The sequence below is a fragment of the Magnolia sinica genome, chromosome 1 (assembly GCF_029962835.1).
Source record: "Magnolia sinica isolate HGM2019 chromosome 1, MsV1, whole genome shotgun sequence".
Classification (NCBI taxonomy): domain Eukaryota; kingdom Viridiplantae; phylum Streptophyta; class Magnoliopsida; order Magnoliales; family Magnoliaceae; genus Magnolia; species Magnolia sinica.
In genome coordinates this window covers 128,348,938-128,375,857 of record NC_080573.1, presented here as the reverse complement: position 1 = coordinate 128,375,857, position 26,920 = coordinate 128,348,938, and the positions used below count along the sequence as shown (strand labels likewise).

The following is a 26,920-nucleotide window of genomic DNA, read 5'->3' as shown; positions in this document are numbered from 1 at the left end:
ATTAGACTTGAATACTCATGTTGGATATTAGTCATTCTACACCCGATCCATACCTTTCCTAAACTCATCATTGAGAGTATTGTCATTGCCTGCAAAAATTAGATCTCATTGTGCTTACCAAATAGCATGCTCATTGGTCACTTGTGATTCAATATAATGAATATATATATATATATATATATATATATATATATGCGTCCACGTGAGTGTACCATATTTTTGGCGCTTGTTTGAGGCTATAAGTGCCTTCTTGAATCAATATACTAAGTGATCATATCCCTTCTTTATACCACCAACGAGTTGCTCAACATAAATTGCTTCCTAAATTATGTCATTTAAGACTACCGATTTCACATTCATTTGATGGACTATTTACTGATTTTGTGCTAATCTAACAAATGCAGTTCGAGCAATAAAAGAAATACCACATGATTGTTAATGCCAGGTTTTTATTTGAGGCATTTTGCTATTAATCTTGCTTTATGCTAATTTCTTTATAATTTAACTACATTTTTTGTTCTCTCTAGAACATGGGTCCTTAGTCATGCCTCAGTGGTATACTCACAAGAGTTTCAACATGAGGTCATAGGTTCAAGTGCCTATAATGGTTAAAATCCATTGTAGTGTGAGTGCATGGGTGTGTGGGGTGTGAGTGCGTGTGTAAAAGAAAAATCTCTAGAACAGACACATAGATGATAGAACCAAATATATGGAGAATGAAAAATTATCTACGTCTAGAATGTGTCTCATGATCAAGACTTACTCTTAACATCATGTGTCATTTCAAAGATCTAGATATAATCAATTCATTCATATGGACAAACACTGATGATGCTTAAAGTGTATCATAGAAACCTATTAGTTATCCTATGCGTGTATAGAAATGATAAACGCCCATCTCTAACACATTTTCAACTACATTATTTTCTAGGTATACTTTTTAGCTCCTCGTGGCTACAAGTAGAAATTTCTCGAGTCCTCTATAATATCATGTCGTGTGCTACGTCTGAAATCAAAAAGCATTTCAGAACAAATGCCTACAAATAAAGTATCATATGACAGTAGAATTACCATATTTTCGTAATTTTCATGGGTGCATTGATGAGCATAATGACCGGCATTTCTACAGACAAAGCATATCATGTTGGACGTCTTCTACTTTTTCTTTCATTTTTCGTTTCTACTTTTTCTTTCATTTTTCCTTCTTGAAGTTCTTCTTCACTTTCTCACAACCATTCGATCATCTCTCGTTAGCCTTCCGATTATAGGATTCCATTGCGAAGCCCTTAGCTTTACTTGGCTAAATAACTTTCGTTACAACCATGTATACTAGGTGACCCAAAAAAGTCTCTGAACATTAAAATAAAATTATTGTGGATCGGAATTCTTTTGACTGTGGCCCACGTCATATAACATTTCATCCATTTTCCCTCTTTCCAAGTTGTGAAGCTCTCCTCATGCAGCTCTACAAAGATACTCGACCCAAACGTCAAAATGTAATTAGATTCTAGTGGTTATTATGCTGGGAACATGACTGCTCGCAGACAACACGTGTTCCATTGATTAAGCTGGGAATACGACTGCTCACTGGCCATTATACGAGGGTCTCACTGACAATCCAATCGTCTTCTTGGATGCCACCAATCCACGGTTTAGGCTAGGCCGGTCCCATCAAAGAGATTTTTGAAGCATGGTCTATGCACTGGGGGGCATCAAACCAGCGAGCCACATCATCCAACCACGGGTCCCACTCATAAAAACATAAACTCTGTACCCTTGTGTGGAGGAACTTATGTTTTTATATATGGCCATCAAATGTAGCCATACGGCTATGTTTTGAGAGGTATTCTAAGACACCAGGGGCTCACGATAGGATGTATAAACCAAATGAATGGCTACTGTTAATGGTCTATGGCCCACCTGATGAGAGAGAGAGAGAGAGAGAGAGAGAGAGAGAGAGAGTTGTAGGACTACATTTATTTGATATTAAAGACGTTGACATCATTTCCTGAGTTTAAACCCACACCACAATATCCAAAACAGTATTGACCTTCATAAAGTAAAAACCTATCTACTTTAAATAAACCATCCCAAGCAAAGAAAAACTACTACACTTACAACAACAAACAAGCAAAGGAGAGAAAACCAAACTCCGTGCACCAACCATAATAGATAATAACATCATTAGAAACATACTAAAAAGGCTACAAAACTGCAGGTCTATCGGTAGCTTCGGTAAATGGGGCCGTACATGCAGCTCTCTGCATATTTTACTAGATCCTGTGGTCGAGGGAGGCGGGTAGCCAGTCCTGTATATAAATCCATGGAGATTAGTAAGTAATAATCCGTTTATTAGATAATTCACACTTTAATAAACCCATTAAAACTGCATAGTTACTGAACTTTTATTTTTTTATTTTTAATAAATTGAGGAAGCACTCACCAAGCTCATATGCTTTAGCAGCCACATTAGCAGCTATATGAGCAGAGATTTTCCTGATATTCGTGAATGGAGGATAGATTTGCCCTTTCTCGATGTTCTCCTTTGTGACCTGTTTAGCCAAAGCCTCAGCTGTTTCAAGAAAAAAGAAAAGAAAAGAAGTTATTATCTGTATATTCCACATTATACATTATAATGCCGTGCGCTTGTTCACCATCAAAATGAGAACTTAAAACTACACACCAAATTCTAACATAGAACTCTCCCGTATATGTAGGTCGATTGTACTATATAAACCCACAAAACTGATAGATGGGATTTCAGTGAGAGTAGAATAGCAGACCAGGATTCATAGAACTGACCCCAATTTGTTCAAGGGTTAGATGATGATGTTGTTCTAGAAATCACCCACTCATTTGAATGTGAATCAAGGGCCATGGGTTGGGTTGGTGCAGGTGGGGGCTGGTTGATATGGAAGATGCCCTTTCCTAGTGACTCTGCTAGAAATCTCAATGACTCAAGTTGACTTGGATGAGTTTCAAGCCAAATCACCAAGTTTTAGAACTATGCTATAGACTGTCACTGTAGTAGCCTGTGCGTGTAAACTTGTCCAATGGATCTAAAAGGGCATAATCCACACTTATGCAGGTTGTTTTAAAAAAAAAAAAAAAAAAATTTATTAAGCAATGTAGAATAACCAAGGATGATGGACAACGAAATTAAATGATATACTTACAAGCTGCCAGAAGCATCTCATCATGCACGCGGATTGCTCCCGAGATCACTAAACCCAGACCAAATCCAGGGAAAATGTATGCATTGTTTGACTGAATTATAACATGAGAAAAAATATATTAAAAACATCAGCTCTTGATGACTCAAGTTGTGCTCATTTGCATACTTATCCATGCATCATCAACCCAAAAGGGGAAAAATAAAAAATAAAAATTCTAACCTGGCCTGGCACAATGATCTTCCCATTATATTCGACAGGGTCAAATGGGCTCCCACTAGCAAAAATCGCACGACCCTAAAAATAAAAAATGAAATGAAGTGGAAAGAGAATGATTAAATTTATTTATTCTGCATACTAAAACATTCCATCTTCTACTGTAGAGGAAAGAGGAGAAGAAATATCTTTATTTACCTTAGTCCATGTGTAGGCTTCCTCAGCTGTACACTCAGATTGTGAGGTTGGATTTGAGAGAGCAAGAATAATAGGTTTCTGCAAGTTATTTGCAACACAGCATCAACTTTGTTTCCTCAAAACATCCACAAACCTGGCTAACTGAAAGGAGAATCGGATAAGTAGAAAGAAGAAAAGCACAAAGATACCTCGTTAAAGGAAGCCATGGCCTCAACCACTTCCTTCGTGAAAGTTCTTCCAACGCCAGATGTCCCGATCAGTACAGTTGGTTTAATTGCCTAACAAAGAAATCAAAGAATAAAGTAAGAAACCCTAGTAAGCCAAAACTTGAAAGATTAAAATAATAATAATAACTATACTCTTGTACACATAAGAAACAAGTATGCAAGTGACACAAAAAATAATAATAATAATAATAATTCAGCTACTGATCCTGGGGTCACTCAAGTGAATCTGTAGTTGCATGAGGCTCATCGGATGCGGAAGATGATTTATATCCTTGTCATATAACCAAGGAATTTCATTTTACAGCTCACATGAGGTCAAACTGGTGCCCTTGGCGTTGTGGCCCGCACATTGTAACTGCTTGGGCATGATGGGAGCTCAATATGTATTTTAGCCGTGTTTGAGTGAGGTTCCATAGCTCATACCTTGACAGCATCCTCAAGCGTGTTAACTGGTTCGTGCTCATGAGCCCATGGCTTCTTGAAGTGTTGCAGTGACTCCTTGCGGGAGCTAACAATCAATCCCTACAAAAGATGAAATGCATGTGAACCGAATTGATACGGAAATAAGAAAGTGCAAGGGAATAGAAAAACCCAGTCACAGCTTTGAGAAGCAAGTGATTTGCTTCTCAGATTTCTACTACCTTAGAGTCCACAAGCCAAATCTTCTTGCGGGTCTCTTCCAATGGAGCTTTTGTCTGCAACAAAAATCAAATGTAATCTCTTACCTTATTGTGGCTTTATCATAGAAGAGACTGTCATCCAAGAATGCCAAAGAGAAAACATATAAAAAGATGCCAATAGACCTGATACCTGTTTTGACATCTCAAGAGCAATGAGTTCTGCTATACCAGTTCCAGCCTGCAAGCACACAAGTATTAACTTCAGTTTAGGCAGCTTGATCAGAAAAATATCATGATGGGGCTCAGGTTACCAGGACACGGTCACAATCCATCAGACCAAACCACAACATACCAATATATTAGTAAGTCAGAGCTCGGGTAGAAGATAATGGCGTACGAAATATCAAACTTCCATGTACCAATCAAATGAAAAAAAAGAAAAGATCAGAGATGTGGGTCAACGTGATTCACCTCACCAGCACCGAGGAATAAGAAAGTATGCTCAGCCAAGGTTCCACCAACCAACTTCAATGCTGCAACAAGCCCGGCGAGGACCACAGATGCCGTCCCCTAAAACAAAAGAACAACCATTGAGCAGAGAAATCCAAAGAAAACCAATATCCCTAGCAAATTGCAGTGAAATTCTTCGCTTGTTCTCTCTTTCGTGGAGAGAGAATCTCTCTGTGATTTGTAAGAACAAGTGCAACCATCATCTTTACCTGTATATCATCATTGAAAACAAGATGGGTCGTGCCATACTTCGCTAGCAATTCGAACGCATTGTGGTTAGCAAAATCTTCAAACTGCAAAATGTGGTTAAATCAAGTTAGAAACCCATGAATCAGAAAAGGCCCATCGATATTCTGAATGATGAGGAACCTGTACGAGGACTTTCTCTCCATAGTTCTGCTTAACAGCACACATGAATTCATGGAGAAGGTCAGCATATTCCTGGATGACAAAAACAAATCAACCATTTAGAATCATGAGTAGTGGATAAGGCAAACTTTTTTTTGGCATGTGTAGGTAATGTTAGGATTTCTGGTACCTTGCCAGTTGCCCGCTTTTGCCTAAGCCCAATATAGAAGTCATCCTTCAACAAATTCTCATTGTTTGTTCCCACATCAATTGTGATAGGCAAGCACTGCATATGAGAATGCAAATCTTCATATTCTACAACTTGAAAGGTGAAAGGAAATGACAGCATCTAGATAAGCTTGTACAAGACACTTCACGCGAAGAGATTAGGAAATAATAAGAAGAAGAAACATAGCCTATCATTGGTGTAATAGATGTAATAGAATCATATTGAAATGCTTACTGCAGAAGGACGAAGCCCTCCGAGTGCTGTATATAGAGCAAGCTTGCCGACAGGTATTCCCATGCCCTGTGAACATTTAAAATGCCATGAATCAAGTCATCAAAGAATTACCAAAATTTCAACAAGACAACCATTTGAATGATCCCATGACACTCGAAGATGAATCTGTTAATTTGAAATGGAAGATATTACCTGGCAGCCAAGATCTCCTAGCCCCAAAATACGCTCACCATCAGTGACAACAATAACTTGAATGCTCTTTTCAGGCCAGTTCTTTAATACCTCGAGAATCTTTCCCCTGAAAAATCCACAAAACCGCCAGACTAAATGAATTATTTACTAAGATAAAAGACTATAAGATGTCAGAGTTGGAAGAAATGGCCTTTTATTATTATTATTATTATTATTATTATTATTATTATTATTATTGTTATATTTATTGTTATTGTTATTGTTATTATTATTATTATTATTATTATTATTATTATTATTATTTAGGATTAGAAATGGCCTTTTTATTCAACCAAGGAATTATAAAAGTGGGCCCCACCTTTTGGTAATATAAGACATTGATCTATTGGGCCCCATAATGGGATGGTCCATCGCCTAAATATCCCCTATCAGATGATCTCAGCTATCTGATGAAAAATGGACAATCACAACCACATCTAATGGGCTATCAGTCAGATGGTTAGGATCATCAGATGGTGGAGTCTTTTTAGGCATTACCTTCCACCATGAGCACACTATATGAATGGTTTGATCATCATAGTCTGATGTATAATTTGTTGGGCCAAGCAGATGCTTGATACCCCCAGGTAACATACAGGATAAAGGTGAACACAGTTGACATACTTCTCTTTCAAGCTGATGTAAAGACCCTGCGGACGCCTGAAAATACTCCCATATTTCTGGCAGGCCTCACCAACTGTGGGCGTGTATACAACTGGAAGCAATTCCTCAACATTATCAATGAGAAGCTTGTAGAATAGCCTTTCATTCCTCTCCTGTATATAGAAACAAGATAACCAGCAGTTGTCTGAGTCCTTATTTCCACAACCCAACAAAGTAAACAAAAAAAAATTGTCAAATACAATACCTGAAGATCCATCATCGCCATGTACCTTTGCAATGGTACTTGATATTGGCGGAGATTGTGCATGATCTTCTTTTCCTGAAGAGAATAAACATTAGCTAGATAACCCAACTAGAGTAAAGATCACATAAAAGCCTTTGAGACAAAGATGTTACCTGAAGTTCTTGAGTTGCAACCGCAGGAGGTAGAAGGCCTCGCAGGTAGTGAGCATCTCTCTCTTTCTCAGTGAAGGCGAGCCCTTTGTTGTGGCGTGGATCTCTCAACAAAGAATACCCACTATAGCGGAAGGGACAATGGATTTCAGAAAAATCAGCTAAATAGTATAAGAGATTTCATCATGAAGCTAACAAATTAAAAAGATCAACAATTTGAGAAAGCAATAGAATGAAATTATCTCAATAGGAAATGAAAAGTGCCAAAATTACAGAGAAGAAGAGCATGGTCCTTAAATGGTTGTTTGGTTACTTCCACCAGAAAAGAGACTATTGAGTACTCAAACACACAATTTAGCCCAGGAAACTTAGGCAATAGCTAAGTTCTAAACCCTCAAACATCTATTTGGTACCACTTGACCAGGTTCCGATTTGGCCCATCTCAATTTGGAGTCCTAAACATTAGAGGTGAGAGATGCATTCATCCATTAGTGCATTGATAGAAAATTCATTGCTTAAGTCCAGGTACAATCAGAAAGAACGTGAATTATAGGAAACAAATCAAACGTGCCACAACATAAACCAGACACATATGAGAATCACGCTCATATGTATATGTATCCATTTTCAGATTTTTTTTATTTTTTTTTTCATTCCATCCAAAAGTCACAGGATAAACAGAGCAAGAATTTGCGAAACAAACTCAATTCAAAATCATTTTGTTTAACAAGGAAGAATAAGGTATATGTTCTCTATCAGGGTGTCGTCAACCATCTGCCATCCATTCTTGAAGGGATCTCGTAATGAGAAGAAAGTAAACTATGTTGGATAATCAAGTGTACCCTGAAAATGGCATATGGCTTCATTGTATAAATTCAAGCACTTGGTCACTAACAAAAAAGAGACATAATTACAAATTCAACCATCTTTCAGTGAAAGATCATCAAAGAGATACAAAGGAAAAGTACCAAAACATCCATATTCTACGACACCGAGGGCTAATGTGGGATAGCAGATAGAATCAGGTAGGGAACACTTTGTGAGGTGATTCCAGCCTGGACTCAGGCGATTCCAAGTAATTTTAGAATCAATGTACTTAAATAACTAAATTTTATTTTAAAAGTATATCAATTTTTAATGATATTATTTAAAGAATATCTGAAATTCCAGAAATTAGAAAAGAAAAAATATGTAAATTTGTTCCAGTAATCACTAAGTAGCCACCCACTTTCTTGTAGCCAAAACTTTTCATCTAGCAGGTATAATAGCCAGTTGATTGGTTCATGATATACCCCGCCAGATGATCCCATTCATCTAAAGGGATGACTAATCGAATGGCTAGTATCATCTAAAGGATGAAATGTTAGAACATGGCCCATCTCATGATGAGCCTAGCAAAGAAGCCTCCTTGATTTATCAAATTTTAACCCCATTCTCACCTTTCCGAAACATGGCCTGAATAGGCCAGATTCAGCTGAATTTTGCAGCTGATTCATCTTTTCGACATGTAAATGAGGAGATTAAAATCATGGGGGAAATTACTTGGATCAAGAAATTCAGCTCAGCCCAAGGCGTACTTCAATTGGGAATGAACCAAATTTGCAGAACTATTATCTAAGAACACAGAAATTTATTAAAGAGCAAACCCATAAAAAGTGATAGCTATTCCTTAAAACATAAACAGATCCATATTTTTCCAATAGAAAAACATGCTTCAGAGAAGCATGACTTGTCACAATCAACTAACATCAGAGAAATTGCAAAGAATCTGATTGATCCCATTTCATGTAATTCATGGCTTTCCGCCAAAGAAACAGAAAAACCACACGCGTACACAGAGAGAGAGCACCTTAAAAGGGAAAAAGAAATGAAAGCATATGCACATGAGAGAAAAAGCTAAAAGAGCAGCAGATGCATGTCAAAAGAAGAAAAAGGTCGAAGAAATTCAAGCCAACTTACAAAATTAATTAAAAGAAAGAAAAAAAAAAAAAAAACGAAATAGGAAAGAGCAGTCCAAACAAAAAAGACGCAAGAAAAAAAAAAAACCAGAGCCGTTGACATCAGCTAAGGTTAGAACCCAAAATTGAAATTTTCAACGAGAAAGAAAATCAAACGAAAGAAGGAAAAAAAAAAAAACATCAACCGCATCGATAATAACGAGGCAGAAACAAAACCCATTTCAAAAATCAACCAAACACACCATCCAAAATACAATAAAACAAAACTACCAAGAAAACCCACGTCTCTCCGTTTCTCACCTTGCAACAGAGATGGTCCACGGGGTCACGAGCTGATCCTCCGTGGCACGATCCTCACCATACACATCCTCAACCCCTCCACCAACGGTGGACTTCGGATCCATATCCAGGACAGAGGCCCCATCCCTGATCTCCTTCAAAGTGCTCTCCATCAAAGCCCTGATCTTTATCTCTCCTCTCCCTGTCCCTTGGCTGCAGCAGCACAAAACCACCCTCCTCTGCGAACGAGCAAACCTAGAACAAGAAGAAGAAGAAGAAGAAGAAGAAGAAGGAGAAGGCGAAGAAGATATAGCAGACAATGGTATTTCGTTGATGTAGCTTTCGCTGCAGTGGCTCTGCTACAATCAAAGACAAGGAAAAAAGCAGCCGAGACACCACCTTTTATATCCAATAGGGAATATACACCGAAGCATGCATGTATAATCAAGAAGAAAAACAACTCTCTTTTTTGACAAGTCTATCCTTTTCTAATGTCAAACAAGACGACCACCACCACTTAAAAATACTAATAATCCAAGCACCGAATCGCTAGCCAATTACGAAAATCTTTTTTTTTCTTAATTAAAAAAAAAAAACATTATTGCTTTTGGGGATTGTTCCTTTTTGTATATTTTTTTTATTTAATAATAATTAGAGGTGGGTTTAAATATAATTACCAGAAAAATGCTTCTGTTGAATGAGATCATGGCGAAAGATAGAGAAAGGGAGATGGAGTCTTCTGGCTTTTGTCTGTGTTCGGCTAAGAGAGAGAAAGAGAGAGGAAGAGAGAGAGTCAAGGATCTTATGGGGCAGGCTCTTCCGTTCTCTTTCTCTGTCTCTGGAAGAGAGGTGAAGTCGCGTGTTTATACACGAGCGCCTTTGGTTGCCAGGTTTGGTGCATCTGTCCCGCTGCCTTTTTTAAGGGAGTTACTGTAAGTGATAGTTCATCACTTGTACTTAACCGGTGGTGTCTCATCCACCGTCCACGTGGCAGATTGATGGGTATCTGAATTGTTCAGATCATTGGCCACATTGACGATGGAACCAACAAAGGCATTGTGGGCCACCGTGTGACATTCGCTCTGTCCATCGTTTCTACGACCCTGTCTTTGGACATGAGATCCCGAAAACCAGGGCGGGGCTTCACCAAGGTGGGTGGATCCCTGACTTATGTATGTGCGTTACATCCATGCCGTCCGTCCGTTTTGACAGCTTTTTTTAGGGCATGATCCAAAAAAGGAAGCAGATGAACATCTCAGATGGACCACATGACAGGAAACAGTGGTGATTGAATACCCACCGTTGAAAACTTTTTGGTGTCCACGGGAATTTTTATTTTCCATCCAACCTGCTGAGAAGGTCACAAAGATTTTTCCGAAGGAACCCAACAAATATCTTCTTGTTCCAAAGCTTCTATACCACGAGAAGTTTTTTTTAAGGTAAATCACTACTTTTTCCTATGGTATGGTCAACCAGATAATTGGATTGCTTTATTTTTTTCACCATGCCCTCAAAAGATCTTAAAAAACGGATGGACGGCATGGATGTAATTCCCATACAACAAAATGGACCCCACAGTCAGGGATCCGCCTACCTCGGTCAATTTGAAGTTGTGGCGAGGGGTGTACACGAACTGAGCAAGAGCTCGCTCAACTCAAATCGACTTGATTCAAAGTTGAGTTCGAGCTGATTTTTTGAGCTAAAAAAAGAATTCGAGCTAAGTTCATGCATGCCCCAGCTCAACTTGACTCGGATCGAATCTAGCTCGATTCGAACTTGGGTCAAACTAGTTTGGTGACTCGGTTACTTTGCCATTAATATTGTTCACCAACTGTTTGATAAAATGACTCAACCAAACGTGGCAGGTGGCAAGAAAGGTTTGGCCGGTGACAAACAAAGTATGTATATTAAATAAATATATTTTTTCTCTCTATTTTTCTTATTTTTTATATTACTTAGAAGGTGTTTGATAAAACACCTCTAAAATCATTGCCTCTGTTATACAAATAGTGGGATTATAAAGTTGAAGTTCATGTGTTTATAGAAATACCTCAATGATAAACTCAGCTCGAGCTAGCTCAAGCTGTTGATTGAATTGGGCCGAGCTGGCCAATCAGGCCTTGAGGACCGAGTTGAGCCGAGGTCAGCCGGTGTTCGAGCCGAGTCAGACTGAGGCCAGCTCGACTGGATGTACACCCCTAGCTGTGGCCCCAAGCCAGGGCTGCTCAAAGCTCATGCGGGCATCCTCAAAAGGAACAGCGAGTGTAGAGACGCCCACCGTTAATACCTTCTGATACCCACGGTATGTTTATATGCCATCTAATCTGTTCATAAGGTGGCTGAAAGAGAGAAAAACAAAAACAACCTCATCTAACACATTAGAGCATGTGCTGGCCCAAATGATGGACGGACCAGATATCATGTAGCATTCCAACAGGCCTTGCTGAGCCTTTAGTTGTGGACACAGATTGCCGGGTGACGGACCCTGGTGATTTTATTACCAGGCGGTCAGTCAACCTTTTGTTGCCCAAGCCCTCCAGGACATCCGTTGGAAGAAATTGGACTTGATTGTGACAGAGCACAGCAAGAAATTCATCCGTCCTGGTCACAGTTATTTGGACGGTTGGCATCGTTTGATCTGTCTAATTTTTGTGTCATCATCTATGTGCATGATGCGACACGTGAGTGCATGGGCCATTGTGTACATCTGTCCAAGCAGGAAATGGATTGGCTACTCCCCCTGCCACAGCCAATGGCTGATGATCGGTGCTCTGTGGGCTCCATCATGATGTATGTGTTTCATCAATGCCGTCCATCTATTTTTCTAGATAATTTTATGGTATTATACAAAAACTGAGGTATATCCCAATCTCAAGTGGACCACATTATAGGAAACAGTGTTGAATGAATGTCAACCATTAAAAAATTTTTGGGGCCCATAAAAGTATTGGATCAAGCTGATCTTTGTTTTTTCCCTTCCTATGCGTCTTTATGACCTAATCAACAGATTGGATGTCAAATTAACAGTACAGTGGGCCTTAGTAGGATTTAAATGATGGATATCCACTCGCTTTTTTTTCCTATGGTGTGGTCCACCTGAGAATTATATTCTCTCATTTTTGGGCTAAATCCATAAAATGATCTTTAAAAATGGATGAACGGAATGGATGAAATACATACATCATGGTGGGGCCCACAGATCACCGACCATCAGCCACGGGGCTGGTGTCAGGGGGAGTAGCCAATCCGTTCCCGTCCCAGCATACTACCATTTAAGGGTGGTCTTCTCTTTTTTTCCTCTCTGTTGAGAGAGAAATGATCACCAACAAGCGATCGTATTGTACGACCCATCACCATACTCATGACCTTTTTTAGTTTCACTGTTGCCCTTGAAGTAGGTGGATATTTTCATATCTATTTGCGGACGTACAGTGATGAGACCCATTTCCCCACACGTGTATAAGTGCAGTAGAAAATGGACGGTTAAAAAGGAGCAATTAACTGGCCACGTACGATTGTGTGGCCCACCTTTTGATTGTTCGAGCCTGATTTTGGGCTAGCACATGATAACTGGCGTGTCTGGCCCAACGAAACGACCGGATCCCTCACGAGCCGGTAAAAGACCCAGCTTTTGTAGAAGTGATATTTACATTGTTTTCTGACACCTGGCCGCGGATTGCGTGGTTACCCAACGCCACATAGACACGTGTGTCCAGACTATGTGGGGCCCGCCGTGATGTATGTGTTTTATCCATGCCATCTATCTGTTTTTCCAGCTCATTTTATGGCATTAGCCCCAAATTGCAACGAATAAAATGCTCAAGTGAACAAACAGCAGGGATTGAACGCTTTCCGTTGAAAACTAATTGGGGCCCACAGAAGTTTTGTATCAAGATAATTATTAACTTTTCCAATCATCCAGATTCCAATGACCTTATGAACGGTTTGGATGCAAATAAACATTACTGTGGGCATTAGTAATGTTTCAAGGTGGACGTCATTATTCTCACTGTTTCATGTGGTGCGACCAAATTGAGCCTGGTAATGCTTCAATTTTGGGCTCATTCCCTAAAATTAGCAGGAAAAGCAGATGAACGGTGTGGATAAAATACATACACTTTGGGCCCCACAGAGTCCTGACACCACGTAGCCACGTGATGGTGGGTCCCCACACAATCCGCGTCCCGTTGTGTAAATTTGTATGGAAAAAGGTTCAATTGTAAAAAACCAGGGGGTACGTATCAGAATCTTTTCGCCACGAAACCATCGTCAAATGCAGAGAGTACGAAATGTCGGAAATGCCCCTATTATGACCGAGTTCGTTTTGCCCTGCGCGATTTAGTCCAGTGTGTGTCGCCTCCCACTGGGACCCACGGGTCCAGTGAACTGATTATCGAAACCGTCCATGTTGTTTGATTTGTATTATACGGCTATCATGAGAAAATTATGTTGAAATAATGAATATGACCATCGATTTCATGAGATAAATTTAGAACGATGAAAAGAAAATTTTCAATGAATATCATTCGACTCTAAAAATTAAGCTAATGTAGTTGAGGTAGTTAAATAAAATGGACAGTTCAAATCATCTATCTCCACATTTGGGTCCAAGTGGGTGGCGAAACACGCTGGATTATGAGTCGCGTCTGAGCTAAAACGAACGCACGATATGCATTGTAAATTCCAGCGTGATTTCAGTGACTGGGTTGCACGGAGAGAGAGAGAAAGAAGGTGAAATGCAATTTTCAGAGGCCCAAATACAAACGCATCTCGTCTTGACAAAGAGTCATGGGATTGGGATCTGAGACGTTCATCAGATGGGTGACACGCTGCAAGCGTCTAATCCTGAAAATCAGGCCTATTCGTTCATCTAGCAAGCAACGCATACTAATTGAATGCAGATCATTACTTGTAGATGCATGGCCCACCTATAAATGGATAGGTTGGATTTTTGTGTAAGGAAGATTCAGTAAGGGGACCACCCTATCAACGTCCTGGATCACAGACACATGTGACATTGTCCAATCAGGTAGGTGTAAGCGTTTGCATTTGGATGGAGCGTCTCTCAAACAGAAAACAACTGTCCTTGGAGAGCGAGTCACCGTCCTCCAACAGAGGGCCATTCGCAACTCGTGGTGATCCAGCCGTCCATTCTTATGTGTTTTAGTTACCTTGAACCGACGATCGTAATCATCGGAGCCATGACACGCCACACCTACGTCTTTTAGTGGCCATTCGAAGCCCACGAAGACCGTTAACATCGATTTTACCTACACCAACCTTTCAGGTGGGACCCGCTAAATACAATCCGAATCTCGTGGCAGGAATATACAATAATTCCTGAGCGATTGTGCTGGTCGGTTTTCAAGTAGTTTGGCAGGGACCATAAGCGGATTGCCTATACGCAAGCCTCCAGGTGTAGGTGAATGCTCTGTGGGGCCCACCTCCGTGCCCATGTGACATCCACTCCCTCCATCAGTTTGGCCAGCTCATGTCCTAACATGAGCCTAAAGATATCCTAGATCTAGGACTTGAATGGGCCACAGACAAAAAAAACAGGGGAATGGAAAGGCCGACCGTTGAACCTTCTAAGGCCTACGGTGATGTTTACATGACATCTTAACCGTTCATAAGATTAATCTCGCCGGGATGAACTGAAAAGACAAAAATAAATCAGATCCAAAACTTCTATGATTCCGACAAGAGTTTCAATGATGAGCGTTCAATTCGAACTGTTTCCTATGGCATGGTCCCACTTGAGTTTTGGATCTGTGATTTCTTTAGACTGATGTGGGAGTGGAAGTTACACGGGGATGAAAGAACTTCAGGTAGGAAAGGCACACGCAAATGGCCTCCTGCAGGGCTGGAGGACACTTGCCTTTAATTCGAGGTGATAGGAATCCTTCACCCCAGGTTTCGTGGTCCACTTTGGTGTCTGTGTTATATCCACTTCCATCATTTATTTTGAAAGTCCATTGTAAGACATCAGCTCAAGCAAGAGTGAGATCCAAAACTCAAGTGGGCCACACCACAAAAAACAGCAAGGATAAATTAAAATGCATACTGTTCAAACTTTTTCTGAGCCGCCCATGGTTTTATATATTTTATGAGGCCCAATGAGTTTAATAGTAGTTATCAAACTTTATAATTTCTATTTAGCTCTTAATATATTGAGTTGAGTTTAATAGGCATCGTGTACTATTTAGGACCTGTTTATTAACACTGAATGTAGAAGACAGAAAGTGTTTTACTTTAAATGTTGTTTGAACCCGTAAAGCGTTTCCTGATTTATATATATACTGTACCCATGAAGTGTTTCGTGATATATATATATATATATATATATATATATATATATATATAGAGAGAGAGAGAGAGAGAGAGAGAGAGAGAGAGAGAGAGAGAGAGAGAGAGAGAGAGAGAGAGAGAGAGAGGCCTGCTCACCTACAGCGGAATCCCATGAAACCTCATGAGTAAATTTTCACCTTGATCTAAGATTCCAGTGGGCCATAGCAAAGAGAAATTCAAATCAAGGGAAAAAACTATTTGCATTTTTCATGGCCCACCGAAGTTTTGGTTCAAAGTAAAAATTGGTACCAAGGGGTTTCATGAGGTTCTGCTTCATGTGGACTGTTCAGATTTTTGAGACTCATCGGATATGATGAGTTCTCAAAAAAGTTCATATGTAGTCCATATGAACTGGTTCGCAGGTGAAAGTTCCGCTATATGTATATGTATATATATATATATATATATATATATATATTCATTCGATGATGAAAGCATAGCTTAATGGTGAATACGAAATATGCTCTATAAATTCTTCAAAAAATGTCACTCCAGAGTTACCTCTGCACGCGTTACTACAAAAACCTTACTATCTTGATATTTGGCTGCCTAAAGTGGGTTTCACGATGATGTTTAAGTGAAATCCACCTCAATCATTAGGTGAGTTACCCCCAATTACATTGTAAGGCTAAAAAATCAACCCCATATGAGATTCATTGGACGTCCACCAAAAAAAGAAAAAAAAAACCTCTTGGGGTCATTCAATCACCATTGTTTCTTATGGTGTGGTCCACTTGAGATTTGAATGTCTCATTTTTTGACTCATGCTCTAAAATGACCTAAAAAAATAGATGGATGGCATGAATAAAACACATACACCAATGGGAAGGCCCACAGGGCACTATCCAGTAGCCTGATGGTCCGTAGATGGATCCCCATTTCCACCATGGTGGGTGAAACCCTTGACTGTGGGGCTCATGGTGATGTATGTGCCTTAAATCCACATCGTCCAACCATTTTGATAGCTTATTCTAGGGCATGATCCAAAAAAATAAAGCTAATCCAAATGTTAAGTGGACCACACCACAGGAAATAGTCGTGATTGAATCCCCACCATTAAAAACTTCATAAATTCCACTGAAATAGTTATTTTCCATCCATCCAACCAGTTGATAAGGTCACAAAGACCTAAATGAAGAGACCACACAAATATCATCTTGATCCAAAGCTTTTGTGGCCCATAATAAGTTTTTAATGGTCAATTATCATTGCTTCATGTACTATTGTCCATACGAGATTTTGATCTGCTTCATTTTTTATCATGCCTTAAAATGAGCTTTTTAATACCGGTGGATGATATAGATATAGTCACATACATCACATCGGGCCTCATAGTCAGGGGTCCCACCAACCTCGATGGATATGGGGATCCACCGAAGCCTTGCCCATCCACATCCCACGAAACACGCTGATTTTCTCTCTTTGGAATTGGGGTGGGGATTGGATACTACCCCTGCTAGGACCTAGGTAGAGAAGAACAGTCCTGTCAAGGGCTCTATGGGGCCCACCATGATGTATGTGTTTTATCCACGCTGTTCATTCATTTTGTAAAATCATTTTAGGTGATGAACTCAAAAATGAGGTAGATTCAATGCTCAAGTGAACCACGCCACAGGAAGCAATCGGGATCGAAAGTCTATCGCCGAAAACCTCTTAGGGCCATAGAAGTTTTAGATCAAGTTGATATTTATGTTTTCCCTTCATCTAAATATATGTGACCTTATGAACAAGTTAGATAGCGAATAAATATCATGGTAAGCCCTAAGAAGATTTCAATGGTGACTTGACACTTCGATTTGGCTCCTTTTGGTCTCATGCACCTAAAGTCGATCAGAAGATCATAACCATTGGATGTGTCTCCTTTCTTTTTGTCGGATATAACTCTTTAGTTTTAGACTTAAATCATATATTTCATAGCAAGTTAGAGAAAAATCGTGGGCTCACTTCTATAAATTGAAAACCCATGTGGGTGTTCCACAAACATCAAGCCGTGTAGGGCTTTGAAGTTGTATTGTGAACTGGTTAGATTCGAGTTGGGTTCAAGTTTAGGTTTGGGTCAACCTCCTTAGTGCCCACTATCATGTAATGAATGTTAACTTAATGCTTTATTTAAATTAGATGGATGTTAATTTAATGGTTTTATTTTTATTTAATAAAAAAAATAAACCCTTCGTAATTTCAAACCCCAAAATTTTGTACCTAAATTGGCTAGACCTGACTCCAAATTCTAGGTCATGATTTAAAATTTAAACATTCATAACCAAAATTTTATATATTACAATTTAAACATTCATAACTAAAAATTTATAAAATTATAAACACAACACCATACACCCATAAAATAAATCCAATACAAAAGTTTGATTACAATATTTGAACTCTTTTTTTTACTATACATTTTTTTTTGGGATACAACTTAGAATATAAGACTATGGCTAAATAGATAGCTAGATTATTTACTTCGCTCCACTTCTTGACTAAAATTTACGCCATGTAAAATTGTCTAAAGTGGGGTGAGTATAGTAGACTGGTGAATTCATATTCTACTAACTTTATTTTGAAATTTCTCAATTTATCTAGTTCCAAAATAAAATCGGGGTAAAGCATATGACCAATACTATCAAAACTTTGAAATTTAAAGATGCAATGCATATGATACTTTTCACGAATCATAATATAAACAAATATCATCATCACTTTCTATGATCATCATCGCTTTCCATGACCACTTGTTAATTAGTCATTTTAGGAACGTCTAAGGTAATGCACCCGTGTCATGATAGTTTTAGGGTGATTCTAGGGCAGAGCACCTATGCTATATTTTAGAAAATTCAAGGTATGTCACCGTGTTCATTTCGAATCTTCCAATATAGATCACCCATGCTTATACTTTTAGAAAGTCCATAGCGGAATACCATGTTCATTTTTTGTCCCAAGGCAGTGCACCATTACGTGCATTTTAGGGATCCCGTGGCAGAGCATTGTGCATGTCCTTTTAGGGAACCCTAGATAGTGCACTTTGTGTACTTAACTCCAATTTCAATTCCATAACCATTCACATGTCGATTAAGTGGTGGATTATTAGATCTATACCATCAAATTATCATTAAGTAATATTAAAACACTTTTAATGGTTAAAATAAAACTTCAACGGTTGAAAACATTTGTAAAGTCTTTTAAAATCTTTTTAGTATTAGGCCCAATGAAAAAACAACTTGATAAACTTCTTATCTTTCTTATTTATATTATAAATAAGTCTCTAGAAGTCAATGGATCTCTTATTGGATCATACAAAAATCAACAGACTTTAACAAATGCATCTAGTTGCACACTTTTATTAGCCATGCAATATTCTCATAAATTGAGCCAAAAAACATATAATCAAGGCCCTAACTTTTACACACCCTCAAATTTAAAAATTAATCACTTTCGAATGAATATTAAGTTAATCATAAACTAAATAAATAAGCTTCGAAACTAACGACTTAATCTCAGTCTACTAATGCAGGTAACTAAAGGTTTAAATCATCATCCTGTTTTCATGACACTAATACATTAAAATAAGGTAAAGGCACATCAACTCCAAGTCATGCTGATGGTGAAGACTTTTTAAAAGATGACTATATTCTCCATCATATGACGATAATAAAACACAAGTCTATCCTAAAGCGGACATGGTCATGATATGGTAAGATATTGAGATCTATGGATTAGAATTCTTCATTAAACACCATTGTGTCCAATTTCAAATTCCTAAGGATGCCTAGAGGAGTCACTCTTCTACTTAACTTATATTTATGTGCGCTTTAGGAACTTTCACACTTAAGGTATCATCATGTTCTATTCTACCGTTAAAATCATCACAATCACATCTGCATGGCCTCACATTGGTTTTCCGGGATATAAACTCCACCAGTGGGAAGTGATCCTTCAATATATACTCAACAAATAAACGAGATCAGATGAAGTAGTAAATTTTTACACATGATAAAGCATGAATATAATTTAGGGCTGGGAAGTAAGAAAATTAAGAAAAAAGACAAATAAGACATGATGCATCAAGTGTCCTACTACCCATTGACAATGCATAGTTTCCACAAGCGGCTTAAAGCAACATCTTCAACCGTGGAAATTTTTTTGGAACTCCATAGACTTGACATTGGAAACCATAGGATGGACGGTCCTGATTTCACACACATCAACCATGTGTTTTGCAAAGCCATCCCCCCATCTATCATCCTCCTTTTTTCTTTATACATGTCGCACCCGATCAGGTGGTCCTGATTTTTGGGCCATGACAGATGTATAATAAGCCAATCAGATGAATGACAGGGATTTCCCAAAAGCTTGCAAAGTTTGCATGTGTTGGATGTCTTTCCCTATGTTCACCGTCCATCACACGGGTTGGTGCTAGTGGTGGACCAGTGAAGATGGTGAATTACACACTTATCTTTAGTGGAAAGCCGCGACTCTGTGGCAGATTGTGACTGCTCATATGCATGCGCATATAGCTGATGTATTCTTTGGCATGATGTAACTCAATATCATGGCCCAACTTAGATGGGACACAATAAAAAATATTAATATACTACAATACCTAACCATTTATCAATTAACATTTGGTTATTGATTCCAGACCATTCATTATTTTCAATTTAGGCATCTAACAGGGCCACTATTGGATGGCTGGGGTCGTCCTCTGCCTGGGTATGATATTCCCTTTTCGGTTGTTACCCGGGTGACAAAGGGGGCGTTAATTTGGCGCATGGTATTAGATCGGATTAGGTGGGATGGAAATGCATTTGGTCCGTCGCATATCCTCTCCACGTGAATGGAAAAACTTGGAAATAGATTAGATAGAATTGCATTGAGTCCCGTGCCAATTACACTCAATGTTAGCAAGTTGTGTAGGTCCCACCATGATGTGTGAGCTATATCCACACCATCCACCCATTTTTCGAGATCATTTTAGAGCATGGGCTAAAAAATCAAGTAAGTATAAAGCTCAAGTGGACCCCACCATAGAAGGTAGCGGGGATTGAATACTCACCGTTGAAAACTTCTTTGGGGCCACATAAGTTTTGGATCTACCTCATTTTTAGGCCCATATCATAAAATGAGGTTACAAAACAAATGAACAATTTAGATATAACATATATGTGTTATTCTCAATGATTTCAAATGACGGTTGATATATCCATTCAATGTACCACAGTATTAAAAACTTAGCATGAAATTATGCTTATCCCCTGGTAATTATGAGGGGAACATCCTGCCATATGTAATAATTATGTTTTTTGTTTCCCATCCCACCCAATCCTTCCCAAAGCCATGCGCCAAGCACCCTCTAGTGGGTATTTCATTGACCGTGGGACCGACCTTGATATATTTTTTGGTATATCCACGCTGTCCATCAAGTTTTACAAATCATTTTAGGGCATGTTGACAAAGATGAATAACATCCTAATCATAAGAGGACCATACCCGGGAAACAATGGTCATTGAATGCCAACCGTTAGAACTTTACAAGTCCAACCTTAATGTTCATTTTCCATCCAACCTGTTGATAAGATAACACAGGCATGGATGAAGCGAAACTGCAAATATCAGGTTAAGCCAAAGCTTTTATTGCCCACAAGAATTTTTTAATGGTCAATCACCACTCTTTCATGTGGTGTGGTTCACTTAAGAGTTGGATCTCCTCAACTTTGGATCATGCGCTAAAATGAGTTGAGAAAACAGATGTACGGTGGATATAGAACACAAACATCAAGGTGAGCCCCACGGTCAGAGAAATACCCGTTACTGTATTGCTCGGGTAACACCTAATCCGATCCCACCCTTTTCTCCTTCCTCGTGTCCTCCCATCAACTCGACACGTGTGGGAAACTGTTGACAGTTTGGGATTTACCTCCTTGAATAATCTCACCGACAAATTTAACTACCCACCCATGACCAACCAATGGACGGTAGCAAACGACACGTACCAATGTCAGCACGGAAGTCCATCGGATAGGCTGGGTCGTCTCATCCATACGTGTATTTGGAGTCAGTGCCTTCCAGACGTAGAATTCCTGACCCAACTTTGGTAGTCTGGCAGAGTGTGAAGATGATACGCAGGCATTGAAAATTTTACGCGTGGCATATGAGCAATTCTGGAGATTAGCTGACTATACACGCTTGTAGGGCCGTATAAATCCGCTGGTGGGGCACACTTACAAACATATATGAGATCTGAGCTTTCAGTAAGTTTGGAGATACTGCTCAGTACTTTGGCCTATAAAATTAGATAATTTCACTCTTCGAATGGGCCACAATCGTCAATCAAAGCAATTCAATGGTTAGACATTTTTTCTAGCCAGTAATTTGTTTTGATATGTTGTGGCCCACCTAATATATAAAATGATCTAATTGTTTTAGCAGAAGATCTAAACACTGCAATTGAACTAATGGAAAGCTTAGATCTTATGCATGTCTCACCATATAATATATGTGCATATATGTGAAGTTAGCAAACCTTGTTATTTAATTTTAGAAGGATTGGCATGCATTTGTTGGACATTGAGTGGAAAAATAGTGCAGACACTCCTAATTTTTGTAAATAACTCCTGACAAATGAAAGGTTAGGATTGTTCCATTTATCTAATTTAATTATCATTAACTAAAGTGATATTAACAGTTTAAGCATCATGTGCCGCTGGAGTATTAAATAAATAAATTCCATTTCTTATATTATCCAAAATAAAATAAAAGCTCTTGTTCTTACTGTTTCGTCATGTCTGACGATCAAAGATGGGACCCATGCTAAATGAATTATTCAATTCATTGCCCTTTTGGCAGTGTGTCAAAGCCATGTGGATGCGAATTTCCTGTCTCCACTAACCTAGCCATTGGGGAATTGGATAGTAGCAGAACCCTGTCTTAGGAAGTTCTTGCACAAAGAAATTAGGTGATCTTACATTAATGTTGGTGAGAAATCCACTCCATTTATTTGCTATGCTAGATCATACCTGGACATAAGTTCAAAAATGAGACATTTTCAAAACTCAAGGTACATGAGAGGAATAAGTGAGTTGGGAAATGCTCACCATTGAAACCTTTCTAGGATCTACTGTGATAGTTATATTCCATTCAAACCGTCCCTGAGATCATTCCTGATGAAATGAACTGAAAACACAAAAATCTTAGCTTAATCCAAAGCTTAGGTTGCCCACGACTGTTTCAACAATGGACATTCAATCTTCACTTTTTTGTAGTGTAGCCCACTTAAGTTTTTAATCTATCTCATTTTTCTCCAAAGGCAGTGTGGCAGGCCAAAATAAAAATAAAAATTAGAAATTCAAAACATCAAGCTTCGCCGTAAAAATATACTGGACCGGGTTGAACAATCACCATTCAACCCCTTTAAGAATCAGGTTGAACTTTCCAGTGGAAGCCCTGTGAATGTTTCTTTTTTCCTCATTCCAGAGGGAATAGCCCTATGAATGAGTAATGTGACCATCACACTAGCACAAAGAAGTTTCACCAATGATTATTTACGTCTCCATTTTCTGTGGTGGGGCCCATTTGAAATTTTGATCCGAGCTGGCTAAACTGATGGATAGAGCAGATATCCCCATGACATTGCAGTGGGCCCCAAAGGGCTCCTTGTAACCCGGATCACAGGATAATCGCGTCTGCATCTTGAATGAAAGTCGTGCACTTTGGTTAATCTCTACGCGAAAGGTTCCATGATTTTAGACCAGGTCCCGCACCCAAATTACGACCGCCGACGCTATAGGGTCTTCGGTACTGGCCACAATAAAAAATAATAATAAAATGTCAGATTTTTAACTTTCTTTTGAAGAACAGCGGTCCGTGGATTCCTTTTTCGCATGTGACTAAAACGCGTAGTGGACGCCATGACGCGTCGTCGCCTCTTTAACATGCCGATGATGTCATCAATACATATGCATGGTCTGCATTCTCTGTACAGCAGCAGCGAAGCCTTTCGCAGGAAGTTCCTGCGCTGGGAACCCAGGTGGGGCCCCTGTCATATTTTTGAGAAATCCTCTCCGTCCAGCTGTTTTTTGAGTTCATTTTAGGATATTAGGCCAAAAATGAACCGTATCCAATGGTCAAGTGGGCCGAAAAAGTGATAATTAAATGTATACAGTTCAAATATTCGTGGGGCCAAAAAAGTTTTGAATCATGGTATTATTTGTGTTTTCAGTTCATCGCAGTACAAATGACTTTATTAACGGTATGGATGGCATTTAAATATCACTGTCGAACCTTGGGAGGTTTCAATGGTAGAAATTTCCCCAACCACCTTTTTCCTTTAGTACGGCCCACTTGAATCTTTTATCCTGTTCAATTTTGGTTTAAACTTCTAAAATGAGCTCACAAAACGGATGGACGGAGTGGATTTCTGAAAAACATCACGGTGGACCCCATCTAAGTTTCAAGCGCAGCAACTTTTCCTCGTCCACGAGAGTTTTGTGGTGCACCTGCTATACCGGGGAAACGGATTGGCTACTCCCCCCGCCACCAGCCATTTGCTGGTGGTCGGTGCTCTGTAGGCCCCACCATGATGTATGTGTTTCATCCATGCTGTCCATCTACTTTTATAGATCATTTTATGATATGAAAGAAAAAATGAGATATATAACAACCTCAAGTGGACCACGTTATAGGAAACAATGTTGAATGAATATTGACCATTAAAAACGTTTTGGGGGCCATAAAAGTTTTGGATCAAGTCGATATTTATTTTTTCCCTTTATCTGGGTCCTTATGACCTAATCAACAGATTGGACGTCAAATAAACAGTACAGTGGGCCTTGGGAGGATTTTAATGTTGGATATCCAATCATTATTGTTTTCTTGTGGTGTGGTCCACCAAAGATTTATAACCCTATCATTTTTTGTATCAATCCCTAAAATGATCTGTAAAAATGGATGAACGGAATGGATGAAATACATACATCATGGTGGGGACATAGAGCACCAGCCACTGCTGCAAGAGGGAGTAGCCAATCCGCTCCTCCTGTACGGAAACAGATTGGTTACTCCCCCTACCACCCGCCCCTTGGCTGGTGGTAGGTGCTCTGTGGGCCCCACCATGATGTACGTGTTTCATCCATTCCGTTCATCCAGTTTTATAGATCATTTTATGGCTTGATCCTAAAAACAAGAGGGATATAAATCTCAGGTGGACCACATCATATGAAAACAATAGTGATTGGATATCCACCATTAAAATCCTCCTAAGGCCTATTGTACTATTTATTTGACATCCAATTTGTTGATTAGTCATACAGGCCCAGATGAATGAAAAAAACAAAAATCAACTTGATCCAAAACTTTTATGGCCCCCAAAATATTTTTAATGGTTGACACTCATTTGACAGTGTTTCTTGTAATGTGGTCCACTTGAGATTGAGATATACCTCATTTTTGGTCTCATACCGTAAATTGATCTGTAAAAATAGATGGACGACATGGATGCAACACATACATCATGGTGGGTCCCACAAAGCACCAACCACCAACCATTGGCTGGTGTCAGGGGGAGTAGCCAATCCGTTTCCGCGAAGACGAGCACTGACGCTCCTCGAGCTCTAAGTTGTACGAACGGTTCAAAGGAGATCAAAGTTACATGGCCCCACAGTGATGTATTTATTATATCTACACCGTTCATCTATTTTTAGAGATCATTTTAGAGTATTATCCAAAAAATGAATCATATCCAAAGATCATTTAGACCACACCACAAATAGCAGCGGAGATAATAATTTTCGCCATTAAACAATTCGTAGGGCCCACCATAACATTTATTTTCCATCCAATCTGTTCATAAGGTCACAAAGACCTGAATTAAGAGGAAAAGAAATTTCATATTGATCCAAAACTTCTGTAGCCCCAAAAAGGGTTTCAATGGTAGACGTTCAATCCCCACTGCTTTTTGCAGTGTGGTCCACTTGATAGTTAGATCTGTCTTATTTTTCGTCTCAAGCCTTAAGACGTGCTTACAAAATGGATGGACGGCTTGGATATAACACATACCTCATGATCAGACCCACGGAACTTGCCAACGTCAATACAACACCTATATAGTGGTGTGAGGTACACTAGTCAATCCGCTTCCCTCCGTGACCCACCGCATCTCTGTGCATAGAGCTGGGCATTTCTGACCTAATCTAGTGGATCTGACCCAATCCAACCAGATCCGAACCGAACCGATGGCCTGGATGGTTGCGGTTCGAGTAAGGTCAATATGATCCAACCGTTCATCGGGTCGAGTTCGGATCAATGTCAATCCGGACCGATCCGATCCAGAATCCGATTCGATTGGATCTGATCTGATCCGATTAGATCTGATTCGACTGAGGTTAAAATAGAGCCATTGGATGTTTGCATCACCAGTAATTCTACTTTTTTTGATGGTATGGTCCACTTGAGCTTTGGATATGCATAAATTTTAGGTTCAACCCCTAAAATGATCTGGAAAAACGAATGGACGGTGTGGATCAACCACATGCATTCACAGTGGGCCCACGTGTATTCAACATATATCACACGCCAACTATATGGGATAACTTCAAATTTTTCCTTGCATCTCACGTAAGCTACTGTCAATAATGACAGTCAAGTTGAGCAGCAGTTAAAGTGAAGTCATCAGATACTGTGGGACCCACCATGATGTATGTGTTGTATCCACATCGTCCATCAATTTGTAGAGATCATTTTAGGCCATGAGACAAAAAATGAGTCAGATCTAGATTTGGAGTGGACCCCACCACAGAAAACAGTGGAAGAGTGACTCCTACCGTTGAAACCTTCCTAAGGTCCACTATGATGTTCATCTGAGATCCAACGTGTTCACAAGTTAATACAAACATGAAAGAAGGGAAAACACAAATTTCATTTTGATCGAAAACTTCTGTAGGCCTTAGAAAATTTTAATGGTGGGCGTCACTCTCTCCATTATTTTCTATGGTGGGGTCCATTTGAGCTTTGGATCTGACTCATTCTTTGGCTCCGGCCCTAAATTGATATCTCCAAATGAATGGACGGTGCGGATGCACCACATATATCATGGCAGGTCAACAGAACTTGGTCATGTCACTTCAACCGGCCAGGGAGTCTAGCTAATCAACGTCAACCTGTCATAGCTAATCCGCTCCCACACGCAACCTACAGCAGACCATTGTACATATGTGTCGTGCAAAGGCGAGCGCATACGCGCCTCGACCTCCGAGTTGTACGAACGACTCAAATGAGATCAAACTTACATGGGCCCCATCATAACGTTTATTTTCCATCTAATCTGTTAATACTGTTAAAAATA

General features: G+C 39.4%; 1 protein-coding gene across 2 annotated transcripts; it reads right to left on the bottom strand.

Moving 5' to 3' along the window:
- Nucleotides 1-1,962: 1,962 nt before the first annotated feature.
- On the bottom strand, nucleotides 1,963-10,094 carry LOC131258133 (NADP-dependent malic enzyme). 2 transcript variants are annotated; one of them, XM_058259242.1, is made up of 20 exons: nucleotides 9,918-10,094; nucleotides 9,262-9,599; nucleotides 7,007-7,127; nucleotides 6,855-6,929; nucleotides 6,611-6,762; nucleotides 5,948-6,053; nucleotides 5,756-5,821; nucleotides 5,483-5,578; nucleotides 5,314-5,385; nucleotides 5,154-5,237; nucleotides 4,906-5,004; nucleotides 4,625-4,672; nucleotides 4,456-4,509; nucleotides 4,238-4,336; nucleotides 3,776-3,865; nucleotides 3,588-3,665; nucleotides 3,396-3,470; nucleotides 3,177-3,267; nucleotides 2,444-2,572; nucleotides 1,963-2,309 (listed from the first exon to the last, which is right to left on the bottom strand). In XM_058259242.1, exons 1-20 carry the CDS (start codon nucleotides 9,945-9,947, stop codon nucleotides 2,221-2,223), a joined length of 1,992 nt encoding a protein of 663 aa, XP_058115225.1. In that variant the 5' UTR covers nucleotides 9,948-10,094; the 3' UTR covers nucleotides 1,963-2,220. The 2 variants fall into 2 exon arrangements, with proteins under 2 accessions (XP_058115225.1, XP_058115233.1); XM_058259250.1 differs by having other exon boundaries at nucleotides 9,262-9,596; nucleotides 9,918-10,093.
- Nucleotides 10,095-26,920: the final 16,826 nt, after the last annotated feature.

Bases quoted from the DNA above. Each gene is read 5' to 3' on its own strand.
- LOC131258133 (XM_058259242.1), bottom strand. From the start codon at position 9,947: ATGATCTCATTCAACAGAAGCATTTTTCTG. The intron at 5,822-5,947 runs GTAATATCTTCC...AAATGTTCACAG, and splicing joins TAGGAGATCTTGGCTGCCAG to GGCATGGGAATACCTGTCGG. The intron at 5,238-5,313 runs GTTCCTCATCAT...CACATTTTGCAG, and splicing joins GAGAGAAAGTCCTCGTACAG to TTTGAAGATTTTGCTAACCA.